This window comes from Salvelinus sp. IW2-2015, linkage group LG15 (genome assembly GCF_002910315.2).
Source record: "Salvelinus sp. IW2-2015 linkage group LG15, ASM291031v2, whole genome shotgun sequence".
Taxonomy (NCBI): Eukaryota; Metazoa; Chordata; class Actinopteri; order Salmoniformes; family Salmonidae; genus Salvelinus; species Salvelinus sp. IW2-2015.
In genome coordinates, this window is record NC_036855.1 from 46710505 (window position 1) to 46724692 (window position 14188).

At 41.0% G+C, this 14188-nt stretch overlaps 1 protein-coding gene across 1 annotated transcript in view; it reads right to left on the minus strand.

Moving 5' to 3' along the window:
* The window catches only part of LOC111973984 (low-density lipoprotein receptor-related protein 4-like), a 255830-nt gene extending 243128 nt beyond the window's left edge, over window positions 1-12702 (minus strand). Inside the window, 1 exon segment of the mRNA XM_024001464.2 lies at window positions 12422-12702. Within this exon segment, the coding sequence (XP_023857232.1) occupies window positions 12422-12476 (55 nt within the window). The 5' untranslated portion in view covers window positions 12477-12702.
* Window positions 12703-14188: the final 1486 nt, after the last annotated feature.

Consider the following 14188-nt stretch of genomic DNA (forward strand, 5'->3'; position numbering starts at 1 on the left):
GTTGACGCGTCGGAAAACACAACCACAAATCGTCTAAATAGCTAACTACAAAAATCCTTCACCAACTACACCCTTGCCTCTAATCTCACAAATTGAACCGTCATCTAACCCTTACCAAATTTCCACAAGATTCACAGTCTTACACCACACAACAAAAGCCCACACCCAATTTGTGGGTGGTGGGGGGGCCGGGGGGGCGGTTGGGAGGTGCCCCATTTTTTTTGTGGAAACCCTCATTCCACAAAGCCCAGCTAATACAACCCACCTTTGTTTTTTCAAGTAAATACCCGATTGGCTCCCCCCCCCCTCTCCGCGCGCGCCACCCTCCCCCACATCCCCGCCCCACCCACCCACCTCCTCCCCCCCCCCCCACCCACCACGACTCCACCCCCCCCCCCCCCCCCACCCCGCCAGCTCTCCACCCACTCCCACCCCAGGTCCGCCATCTCGGTGGCGAAAGGCAAGTGGTTGTTGCATCTCAGTGGAGGAAAACCGAGATAGAGGACGGAAAGAACATCACTTGAAATGTGGGAAACATGATGATAGAGCAAGAAAACGGAAAGCCAAGAGATCAAATGTTTTCCAAGAGTTGATTCTAATAAAAAGTTGTTAATTAGGCACTTGAGGATAAGATTCGAATTTACCACCTTCACCCAACCACCCCACCCTCCACCACTACACACCACCCGGGGGGGGGGGGGGGGGGGGGGCGGGGGGGGGGCGGGCGGGGGGGGGCCGGGGGCGGCGGGGGGGGGGGGGGGGGGGTGGGAAGGGCCCACAGAAAGAAGACAGCGAGAGGTTCGTTTTAATGTAGTCTGACGTATCGTAGTTACAATCTGCAAAAACTGACCTGAACGATTTCTCGACTGTAGCTGTGATGGTGGCTATGATGGTAGCAGTAATGTAAAACTGATTATATAGCTAAAAATATGCACATTTTTCGAACAAAAACAGATTATATGTGTAACATGTTATAGGACTGTCATCTGAGGAGTTTTTTCTAGGTTATTTAGGTTGGTTCTAGGTTGGTTCTAGGTTAGTTAGGTATAGCCTACTGCATGCTACCGTTGCTGTGAAAAACTGTCTGTCTGTCTTTTGTATTTGGTGGTGAACTAACATAAATATATGTGGTGTTTTCGCTGTAAAACACTTCAACAATCGGAAAATTGTCTGTATTCACAAGATATTTGTCTTTCATTAAGCTATCCACCATATATTTGTCTGAAATGTTTTATGATGTGTAATTAGGTAGTTGGTGTCTGTATTTACTCTGGCTACTCCCGTGCGATTTCTGACTGTAGCTATGATGGTGAGCAGTAATGTAAAACTGATTTATAGCTAAAATATGCAATTTTTTTGAACAAAACATAGATTTATTGTGTAACATGTTATAGGACTGTCATCTGAGGTAGTTTTTTCTAGGTTATTTAGGTTGGTTCTAGGTTAGTTAGTTTGGCTTGTGCATGCTACCTGCAGCCTACTTGTGCTGTGAAAACGTCTGTCTGTCTTTTTATTTGGTGGTGACCTAACATAAATATATGTTGGTGTTTCTCTGTAAAACATTTAAAAAATCGGACATGTGGATGGATTGACAAGATGTTTATCTTTCAAATGCTGTATTGGACTTGTTAATGTGTGAAAGTTAAATATTTCAATTTTGTTTTTTGAATTTGCCGCTCTGCCTTTTCAATGGAATGTGGGAGGAGTGCCGCTAGCGGCACCCGTGGCCTCAACAGGTTAAGAAGCCTGCTGCTGCCTACACCGCTCAGTCAGACTGCTCTATCAATCATAGACTTAATTATAATAAATAACACACAGAATAAAACCCTTAGGTCATTAATATGGTCAAATCCGGAAACTATCAATTGAAAACAAAACGTTTATTCTTTCAGTGAAATACGGAAAAGTCTGTATTTTATCTAACGGGTGGCATCCCTAAGTCTAAATATTGCTGTTACATTGCACAACCTTCAATGTTATGTCATAATTATGTACAATTCTGGCAAATGAATTACGGTCTTTGTTGGGAAGAAATGGTCTTCACACAGTTTGCAACGAGCCAGGCGGCCCAAACTGCTGCATATACCCTGACTCTGCTTGCACAGAACGCAAGTGACACAATTTCCCTAGTTAAAAGAAATTAATGTTAGCAGGCAATATTAACTAAATATGCAGATAAAAAAATATATACTTGTGTATTGATTTTAAGAAAGGCATTGATGTTTATGGTTAGGTACACATTGGTGCAACGACAGTGCTTTTTTCGCGAATGCGCTTGTTAAATCACCCGTTTGGCGAAGTAGGCTGTGATTCGATGATAAATTAACAGGCACCGCATTGATTATATGCAACGCAGGACAAGCTAGATAAACTAGTAATATCATCAACCATGTCTAATTAACTAGTGATTATGTTAAGATTGATTGTTTTTTATAAGATACGTTTAATGCTAGCTAGCACCTTACCGTGGCTCCTTGCTGCACTTGCATAGCAGGTAGTCAACTTGCCACGCAGTCTCCTCGTGGAGAGCAATGTAATCGGCCATAATCGGTGTCCACAAATGCCGATTAAAATCGGTCAACCTCTACTTTTTAGGATATGAAAAATGATTTTATCTAACAAAACTTCATGTTATCTCTGGGACCCTTTGGATGATAAATCAGAGCGAGATTTCAGAATGTATGTACACATTTCACCTTCAGAGGTGAAAAAAGCGTTTTGTTGTTAGGAGCTCTCCTCAAACAATAGCATGGCATTTCTTCACAGTAATAGCTACTGTAAATTGGAGAGCGCAGTTATATTAACAAGAATTTAAGCTTCAGCCGATATAAGACACTTGTATGTACCGACATTTTTTGTTTCTCTATAATCTGTGATCGTGACACAAGGCGCTGCATGATTTACAACTGTCCCGTACCAGAGGCCCACATGTATTGATCACATCTTTACTAATGCTTCAGAAATTTCCTCTAAAGCAGTATCCACGCCCATTGGATGTAGTGATCATAATATAGTAGCCATATCTTGGGAAACCAAAGTTCCAAAGGCTGGGCCTAAAATAGTGCATAAGATATCATACAAGAGGTTCTGTAGTTAATCAAGGTTGAAAGAATATTTACTGGTCTGTTGTGTATAATGAGGAGCAACCAGACGCCACACTTGACGCTTCTTCCAGGTACTAATGAGTATGCACCCATTAAGAAAATGACTCTAAAAACTGCTAAATCCCTGTGGATTGATCAAGAATAAAAAAAATTGTATTGTTGAGAGGAGCGAGGGAAAAGGAATGGCAAATAAGTCTGGCTGGAGAAATCATGTGACTAAACGGAACAAAAAAAAGAAACTGTACTATGAAACAAAAATAAATGATATGAAGAATGATGGTAAAAACTTGAGCACCTTAAATGAAATTTGGTCCAAAAAAAGCAAATTAAGCTCTAGCCATTGGCTCATTAATTTCAAAATCCTTCAATATTGCCAACTACTTTAATTACTTTTTCCATTGGCAAGATGAGCAAATTTAGGCATGACATGCGAACAAACTCTGAACCTTCACATTCATGCATTACCGACCAAATTAAGAAAGAAAAGTATTGTTTAACAAATGATCAAAGCTTGATCATTAGTTGACTATTTGATCAGCTGTGTAGTGCTTCGGAGAAAAACACAAATGTGCACCCCTTGGGGTCCAGAGGACAGAGTTTGGGAAACACTGCTGTAGGCTTTGATTAAAGAGATGGAAAATACGAGTGCTGCTCAGAATTAAGATTCAAAGATGTCTGCAGAAACAATGGGGTGTCAGCTATGACATGGTACCTTGAGTTTGAAAAAATATATTTTGGTTATTGAACGACAGTAAGTGGATTTACACTCGATAACTGAATTACATGATGGGTCCCTGATCTGTACTACACAGAAATGCATAATTATGGATATGAATGTCATTCTCCTGATGTTTCACAAGTTTGGACAAGTTTGGATATCACAGCGCAGCAGACCAGAGCACAGTAGTTTTTGCCCTAGCAATGTTTTTTTGCCCCAGTACAATACAGCACAACAGAGCAGTGTAGAGTACAATGCAGAATAGTAAAGTAGGGTTCAGTACAATCTACTGTACAGTACAATCTACTGTACAGTACAATCTACTGTGCTCTACTCACTCAATTGTCCTATCCTGTACTAACTTGTGAAACATACAGTACCATTCAAAAGATTGGACACACCTACTCATTCAAGGGTTTCTTTATTTTTTACTATTTTCTACATTGAATAATAATAGTGAAGACATCAAAACTATGAAATAACACATATGGAATCATGTAGTAACCAAAAAAGTGTTAAACAAATCCAAATGTATTTTAATATTTGAGATTCTTCAAAGTAGCCATCCTTTGCCTTGATGACAGCTTTGCACACTCTTGGCATTGGCATTCTCTCAACCAGCTTCATGAGGTAGTCACCTGGAATCAATTTCAATTAACAGGCGTGCTTTGTTGAAAGTTCATTTGTGGAATTTCTTTCCTTCTAATGTCTTTGAGCCAATCAGTTGTGTTGTGACAAAATAGGGGTGGTATACAGAAGATAGCCCTATTTGGTAAAAGACCAAGTCCATATTACGGCAAGAACAGCTCAAATAAGCAAAGAGAAATGACAGTCCATCATTACTTTAAGACATGAAGGTCAGTCAATGCGGAAAATTTCAAGATGTTTGAAAGGTTCTTCTAGTGCAAGAAATATCAAGTTCTATGATGATGAAACTGGGTCTCAGGAGGACCGCCACAGGCACAGGCTACCACAGCACTCTGCAGCGATACGCCATCCCATCTGATTTGCGCTTAGCAGGTCTATCATTTCTTTTTCAAAAGGACTTTGACCCAAAACTTTGACTCCAGGCTGTGTAAGGGCTATTTGACCAAGGAAGGAGAGTGATTGAGTGCTGCATCAGATGACCTGGCCTCCACAATCACCCAACCTCAACCCAATTGAGATGGTTTGGGATGAGTTGACCGAAGGAAAAGCAGCCAACAAGTGCTCAGCATATGCGGGAACTCCTTCAAGACTGTTGGAAAAGCATTCCAGGTGAAGCTGGTTGAGCATGAAAATGGCACCGACAGAGAGGGCCGCCTCAATTCTAGTCCTTAGGAACCTAACGCATCACTGGGGGCAAACTACCTGCCCTCCAGGGCACCTACAGCACCCGATGTCACAGGAAGGCCAAAAATATCATCAAGGACAACAACCACCCGAGCCAATGACTGTTCACCCCGCTACCATCCAGAAGACGAAGTCAGTACAGGTGCATCAACTCTGGGACCGAGAGACTGAAAAACAGCTTCCATCTCAAGGCCAACAGACATCACTAGCACAGAGAGGCTGCCTACATACAGACTTGAAATCATTGGCCACTTTATTAAATGGAACACTAATCACTTTAATAATGCCATTTTAATAATGTTTACATATCTTGCATTACTCATCTCATGTATATACTGTATTCTATCTTATCTATTCAGTCCCTCCAGGATTCCACGATTCTGCAATCGCATAATTCAATGCATAATCAACCAATCAGCGCATATTACGCCAGAGCTCGCAATTTTGACCAATCAACGCACTTTTAGTGCATAAAAGGGTCCAATCAAAAGTGGGTTCATAATGTTGACCAATTACTGCACTGTTACTGTGGAAAATGGCCCAATCCAATCACACGTCAAAAGTTTTTCCCCCCTGGCCTGTCAGCGTATTCACGTGCAAGATGATGGCTGATTGTTGATGGCTGATAGCCAGTATAATGAACAGAAATCATTTGCCAACAAAAATAACAGCTAACAAAAAAAACAGCTATGTTTTACATGAAATTGGGGGGAAATTGTTTTGTACTCTGTGCAACGTTGTGCTGGGTCACAAGAGAAAGTTGACAATCAATATTCACTTTGAATCAACAAAGCATTTGAGAATATCAGAACAGTTCCCACAGCAGCGGCAGATCACCATGACTGAAGAGGTAGCAGGGAAGACTGTGGCAAGCACTGAAAGAATCAAGGCGAGTAGCGTTTCACTCAAACTTTTACTCCGCTAACCTTGGCTTTAGTAGGGTGGTCGGCACTCTGCTCTCCTGAGTCTGTCTATGGAGAGCGCTGCTCAAAGCACTGAGTGCAATTTGTCAGCTTTGCCGTTTTAAACTCTTTAAAACTTAATGTACCACAACCAATGACTCTGCAGTGGAGCAATTGATATGGAGGAGGATAAGGAGGATGAAATGGATGATTACATTGAGATATAGGCCTAGATGAGCTAGGCCCTTGGTCACCTTCCACCTCTCGTTTTGTTCAGAAAATTTGAGAAAAAGTGCTCTTTTGGGCTGTTTCTTTTTTTTGAACAAACACAGCACTTTTTCTCCAATTGTTTTCATGGAAGATTAACTTGAGATATAATGTCTTAATTGCAGATTGGACCCCAGGTGTTTCTTTTGCCTTAGTTTAATATTTTTGAGTACCTACAGATTATGGGGGCATGCATTTTTTTATGTTGGAACTTTGAGCTAGCTTCCACCCCTTTTTTGTTCAGAAAAAGAGCTGCTTGTTCAGGAAAATAAACAGAATGTAGCACTTTAAATGTTTCTAATTGTTTTTGTATTATGTATTCTGCATAAAATCATCCTAAAACTGAGCACAATACTTGTTATTGGTTTATATGAAATTAACATCACAAAATGTATCGCAGATTTTCAGAAAAGCTGCCGCAAAATCAAGAATTTTGGGCCACAGAAATCACAATTTTTTTATTAATTTTTTTATTGCAAAATCCTGGAGGGACTGTCTATTGCATCTTAGCCTATGCCGTTCTGACATTGCGCATCCATATATTTATATATTCTTATTCCATTCCTTTACTTAGATTTGTGTGTATTAGGTATTTGTTGTGGAATTGTTAGATATTACTTACTAGATATTGCTGCACTGTCAGAACTAGAAGCACAAGCATTTCACTACACTCGCAAAAACATTTTCTAACCATGTGTATGTGACCAATAATATTTGATAATGCCCAAGAGTGTGCAAAGCTGTCACCAAGTCAAAGAGTGCCTACTTTGAAGTATCTAAAATAAACTTTTTTGGTTACTACATGATTCCATATGCGTTACTTCATAGTTTTGATATCTTCACTATTATTCTACAATGTAGAAAATCTAAAAAATTAAGACAAACCCTTGAATGAGTAGGTGTGTCCAAACTTGACTGGTACTATTTGGTCCAGTACGGTCTGTCTGTGGATGTTAAAAATGTGATTTTCCTGTGTTTTATATATATTTCCACAATATGTAATTGGAATAATAGTGTGAAATTGTGAAAATTATGATCATGCCCTTTTAGTGCAAGAGCTGTTTGAAAATACCTTTTTTTGTGGGATGGAGTTTTGGAATGCCTGGAGACAATCACCAGGCAGTATAAGTAAATAGACCAATAATAAAGAGCTAAACCGCTCTGCCAATAACAGCTAGTTTTCAGGTTCCATATCCCTCCCATTAGGCTCGTCCAATTAGGCCCCTCACTCAGACCAGTCCCAGACAGTCCTAGGCAAAATTCTTGCTTGAGAAATGGATCTTTGCTTAGAAGCTATTTTTGTTTCTTTTTGACCATTTTAATTGAAAACAATCACAGTAAGATACTTAATTGTTACCCATAAATTTGATATTGACAAAAACGGCTACATCGGACCTTTAACATCAAAGCTAGGGTGGACTGACCAAATTTCAACTACTTCCATGGACGTCCGATGTCGATCGGTGCTCAGTGGGTGAGGATGCTGGTTACTGTAAATGGAAAGAGAGGGGGCTCATGGGTAGCTGTCAGTAAGAGCTAGAGCTCCATTAACTTGAGAGAGAAGCAGAGAGAGAGATGGATGGGCGGTCCAAAATAACTTGTAACACTCTTGGTTTAACCACCAGATGACAGAAAGAGAAAGAAAACAGTTATGAGCGGCAGGTAGCCTAGGGGTTAGAGCGTGGGACAAGTAAACGAAAGGTTGCAAGATCGAATCCCCGATGCTGACAAGGTAAAAATCTGTCGTTCTGCCCCTGAACAAGGCAGTTAACAAACTGTTCCTAGGCCGTCATTGAAAATAATAATGTTCTTAACTGACATGTCTAGTAAAATAAAAAATAAATTAAACAATATGCCAGTGGAAGCAGGTGACCCAACTGTGGTTTGTGACTATTATGACTTCATAGTGTAGCCAATTCAGTTGCAGAAATAATTTTTTTGTAATTAGGTTACTAATTTGGGAACAGAATTAGGGCTGGGTGGTATGCAGATTTTTATATCGTCAATCTGGGATTGGGAGTCTACCAGAATGCTAACAAAATTAGCACAAGTAATAGCAAATTTCCATAGAGGCTGCTAGCTAAATATGCTAATGAGCGAGACTAAAATAAACAAATTGCAAAGAGACAATTCAGCTCATAAAGTTATACATATACAGTGGGGAGAACAAGTATTTGATACACTGCCGATTTTGCAGGTTTTCCTACTTACAAAGCATGTAGAGGTCTGTAATTTTTATCATAGGAAACATTTATCATGTATTTTCTGGTTTCTGTTGACTCCAACATGGCGGCTAATTTGACTATTGTTCTGAGCTCTGTCTCAGATTATTGCATGGTTTATTTTTCCGTAAAGTTTTTTTGAAATCTGACACAGCGGTTGCATTAAGGAGAGGTATATCTATAATTCCATGTGTATAACTTGTATTATCATCTACATTTATGATGAGTATTTCTGTTGAAACGATGTGGCTATGCAAAATCACTTGATGTTTTTGCAACTAGTGAATCTAACGCGCCAATGTAAACTCAGATTTTTTGTTATAAATATGAACTTTATCAAACAAAACATGCATGTATTGTGTAACATGAAGTCCTATGAGTGTCAKCTGATGAAGATAATCAAAGGTTAGTGATTAATTTTATCTCTATTTCTGGTTTTTGTTAAAGCTATCTTTCGCTGGAAAAATAGCTGTGCTTATTGTGGTTTTGTGGTGACCTAACATAATCGTTTGTAGTGCTTCGATGAAAATCCTATTTGAAATGGGACACTGTGGTGGGATTAACAACAAGATGACCTTTAAAATGATATAAGACACATGAATGTCTGAGGAATTTTAATTATGAGATTTATGTTTTTTTAATTTGGCGCCCTGCACTGTCACTGGCTGTTGTCATATCATCCCGGTGACGGGATTGCAGCCATAAGAAGTTAACTGCACCTGTTTGAACTCGTTACCTGTATACAAGACACCTGTCCACACACTCAATCAAACAGACTCCAACCTCTCCACAATGGCCAAGACCAGAGAGCTGTGTAAGGACATCAGGGATAGAATTGTAGACCTACACAAGGCTGGGATGGGCTACAGGACAATAGGAAAGCAGCTTGGTGAGAAGGCAACAACTGTTGGCGCAATTATTAGAAAATGGAAGAACTTCAAGATGACGGTCAATCACCCTTGGTCTGGGGCTCCATGCAAGACCTCACCTCGTGGGGCATCAATGATCATGAGGAAGGTGAGGGATCAGCCCAGAACTACACGGCAGGATCTGGTCAATGACCTGAAGAGAGCTGGGACCACAGTCTCAAAGAAAACCATTAGTAACACACTACGCCGTCATGGATTAAAATCCTGCAGCGCACGCAAGGTCCCCCTGCTCAAGCCAGCGCATGTCCAGGCCCATCTGAAGTTTGCCAATGACCATCTGGATGATCCAGAGGAGGAATGGGAGAAGGTCATGTGGTCTGATGAGACAAAAATAGAGCTTTTTGGTCTAAACCACTCACCATGTTTGGAGGAAGAAGAAGGATGAGTACAACCCCAAGAACACCATCCCAACCGTGAAGCATGGAGGTGGAAACATCATTTTTTGGGGATGCTTTTCTGCAAAGGGGACAGGACGACTGCACCGTATTGAGGGGAGGGTGGATGGGTCCATGTATCGCGAGATCTTGTCCAACAACCTCCTTCCCTCAGTAAGAGCATTGAAGATGGGTCGTGGCTGGGTCTTCCAGCATGACAACGACCCAAAACACACAGCCAGGGAAACTAAGGAGTGGCTCCGTAAGAAGCATCTCAASGTCCTGGAGTGGCCTAGCCAGTCTCCAGACCTGAACCCAATAGAAAATCTTTGGAGGGAGCTGAAAGTCCGTATTGTCCGTATTGATAGTTGATACAATATTTCAAGTTCGTTGCAGACAGGCCATGCATAGCCAATGTGATTTATCAAATATGTATTCTTATCAAGATATGTTCAACCTGCAGGCTGCAATTTTTACATAGTTGGCAATGGCAATATTTTTGTATCATTTTCATGTAGATTTAGATAGAATTTAGATTAACCACATGATAATGATTTTTGAGATACAAAGACTATAATAAATTAAAATGTTCCATGAAAATGTGCATACGAAAATAATAATTTAAACGCACATCAGAAGAAATGGTAAGACAAATTGGCACTCCCCCTGGTGCAGCCTATTTCCACACAGTAACGGCAGAATCTGCAAAGGTCGGCAGCAGCGGGAGGGAGTTGTTTTCTTCTGGTTAGGCTATCTCTGGCTCCCTTGAGTCATTTCTGTGTCTTAATTATTTAATCAAACAGCATGCTTAAGCATCAGACAATCTCAGTACATATAGTTTATTTCCTTAAAACACAGGGTGTGGCTATATGTTAAAATACAGCTTTGAACATTTCGACCAATCGATTGGTTGAAAGAAAAGACGACTCGCAGTCTACACATTTTTTGTAGTCGGGGACAGCTCTACCTAAACCTCAACTAAATATTGTAATGAATAATGTGGCAATTGAGCAAGTTGATACTAAACTGCTTGGTGTAACCCTACATTGTAAACTGACATGGTCAAAACATATTGATGAAAAGGTAGCTAAGRKGGGGGGGGGGGGGGGGGGKKCTGGCCGTGATAAAGCACTGCTCTGCTTTCTTGACATCACAATCAACAAAACAAGTCCTACAGGCCCTAGTTTTATCAGACCTGGACTACTGCCCAGTCATACTGCCACAAAGAAAGGCAAACACCAGCTGTCCCAGAACAGAGCAGCACGGCTGCCCCTTAAATGTACACGAAGAGCTAACATCGATGACATGCATGTAAAGCTCTCCTGGCCCCAAAGCAGAGGAGAGATTGACTGCATCACTGCTTGACTTTGTGAGTGGTATTGACATGTTGAACACTTAACACACAGTTCAGACACCCATACATAACCCACAACACATGGTCTCTTCACAGTCACCAAGTCCATAACAGACTCTGGGAAACACACAGAACTACATAGAGCCATGACAACATGGAACTCTTTCACATTAAGTAACTCAAGCAAGCAGTAAAATCAGATTTTTTTTTTAACAGATAAAACAACACCTCATGGCACAACGTGGGCTGTGACACACACACATTGTAATATTGGTGTATTGTACATTTGTAATAATAGAGTAATAATGTAATAAATGTCTTGCATGATAAAAAAAAAAATTTAGGATGTAGGCTGTTATGTTTCGTCGTGATGTAGGCCTACTTGTTTTAATCCTGTTTGGACCACAGGAACAGTAGCTGCCGCCTTGGCAGCAGCTAATGAGGATCCTAATAAATATAAATACATTATGTTCTGTATAAGGTTAAATATGATACATTCTAAACATGTCCATCATTCAGACATCCACAGTCATATGATCGGTATGCGGCTGATTGCACGTGTAGAAGGTATAAGCTTCTGCTGTTTTAAATAGCGTCTGTCCGGAATTGTAGGCAAATTGAAGACGTGCATACTCTCGTTAAATTAAACGTGTGCCGAGGATGAGTAGGTCTGTGCCAAGGATTTAATCTTTGCTCAAGTATAGGCTAGCGGCAATGTGTAAACCGACAACAAAAACAGTGACAGACTGTAAACAATGCGAGTGATGCAGAAAAAAAGTCTGCAATAGCCTATAATAGGCTAGTTATTGGTCATTCAAAAACAAAGCAAGCAAATATCACTATTCCACCAGTGGCCTAAAATGTACGTATTTGCCTTGTCAAGCAGAAGGCTAATGTGACGGACCTATCAGTCTTTGTGCAATGAGATCCATTATTCCGATTGTATTTTGATAGGGCTGCATCATGTCACATAAAAAAGTTATCCCCACAATTATTCTGTCTAAATTTATGCAAAACATTAACTTTTGTTGTTATGAAACTCATGCGTATTTCAAAGCAATGGACTAGAATTGAGGGCTGAAAGAAAGAAAAAACGACACGGTTGTTTGGATATCATAACATTCACTCATCGAATCATCCTCCCGCAGACGGATATTAAACAGTGGACCCAAGATACGAGGACATTTTTTACAAGATGACATGTTAAAATGCAACTTACCTTGACTGCGAAGAAAGAAAGTTATCATGCTACACAGCACCACAGAGACCTGCATCTTTGATTCCCTTCTCTCGCTCGCTCTCGGTCAGTCTTTTTCTTTCTTATTTTGCTGCAAATATTTCGGTATTATCGAAATATCAAAGAAGAGCCTTCAAATCAACAAAGACTAGACTCATAACTATATTCATAGCATGGCTGTATTTTGGTATTTAGTCCCCGCTGATACGACGAGCCAAAGTTAAAGTTTCGCTCTGCGCCCTGGAACACACGGTCTTCAACATGTTGTGCTGTGCTCTAGATCCGATACTGGAGTGATCAAAAGGAGCAGTGGACTGTACCAAACGCAACAAGGGGGAGGTTCGGCTAGAAAGCGCACCGTTTCGACAAGAAACAGACAAGCTAGTTCAATTTACTTTGATATAAGATATGCTTTCACATTAGCAACAGTATTTCGGTTTCTGAGTCCTCCTAAATGTAACTGTGTTCCCTAAGCGGAACACTATATTGTTGCAAATCAACCCAGTGATTTGTAGTTTGCGTTGCCCTTGGTTTCTCCTCGGTGTGTCATTTCTAAAGTTACAATGTATTTTTAAAGGTTGGCGGTCAGCAAATCAAAGGGTGCTTTCAAGTAACCTAGAAAGGAACTGGACGCATGAGTAGCCTAACAGTGCGCCCCATTTGCAGCACATGTTTCTCTCGGTTGAAAATGCAGACGAAAACTTGAGGCTATGGGAAATCTGGTCAGCTGCCTCTTCGATGTTGCCAAAAGGATTGCAACCCCAAAATGGTCAGGAACCGGTAGGCTCTAGGAAGTTTGGAAGTCATATGCAGCGTGCTGCAATACCACGCACACAATGTTTAGTTTGAATGGAACTTAGCAGTTCACCCCGAAAGGCAAAAGCAGCATGCTTTGGCTATAAAACTCAACTCCATGGTTAAGGAAGTTTACATGAACTCTTGAGTCGAGCAGTGGCGAGGGTTTGTGGAATTCATATGGAGCCAGATAGCTGCCAAAAGGTTGAACGTACATATCGTTAGGATCATAAGAAAAGCCAGGCATGAAACGTTAAATTAGATCTGTAAAATGTACAAACCCTAAGTTATGAACATTTACACGTTAAATTCTTACATCTCCCTTTACTCAGTTACAGATCTTTTATTATATTTATTTGTCGTTTATTTAACTAGGCAAGTCAGTTAAGAACAAATTCTTATTTACAATGACGGACTACCCCAGCCAAACCCTCCCCTAACCTGGACAATTGTGCGCTGCCTTATGGGACTCCCGGTCACGGCCAGATGTGATACAGCCCGGGATCAAACCTGGGTCTGTAGTGACGCCTCTAGCACTGCAATGCGGTGCCTTAGACCGCTGCACCACTCGGTCCCCAAACTATGTACAAACTTTTGTCAGGAATGTGGTGTAACCGATGTGAAATGGCTAGCTAGTTAGCGGTGGTGCGCGCTAATAGCGTTTCAATCAGTGACGTCACTCGCTTTGAGACCTTGAAGCTGCGGAAAAGGAGGAGGTCAAAAGGGGAGTGAGTGTGGCCGATGTGAAATGGCTAGCTATTTAGCGGTGGTGCGCGCTAATAGCGGTTCAATCGGTGACGTCACTTGCTTTGAGACCTTGAAGTAGTGGTTCCCCTTGCTCTGAAAGAGCCGCGGCTTTTGTGGAGCGATGGGTAACGATGCTTCGTGAGTGACTGTTGTTGTGTGCAGAGGGTCCCTGGTTCGGTCGGGGCGAGGGGACGGACTAAAGTTAAA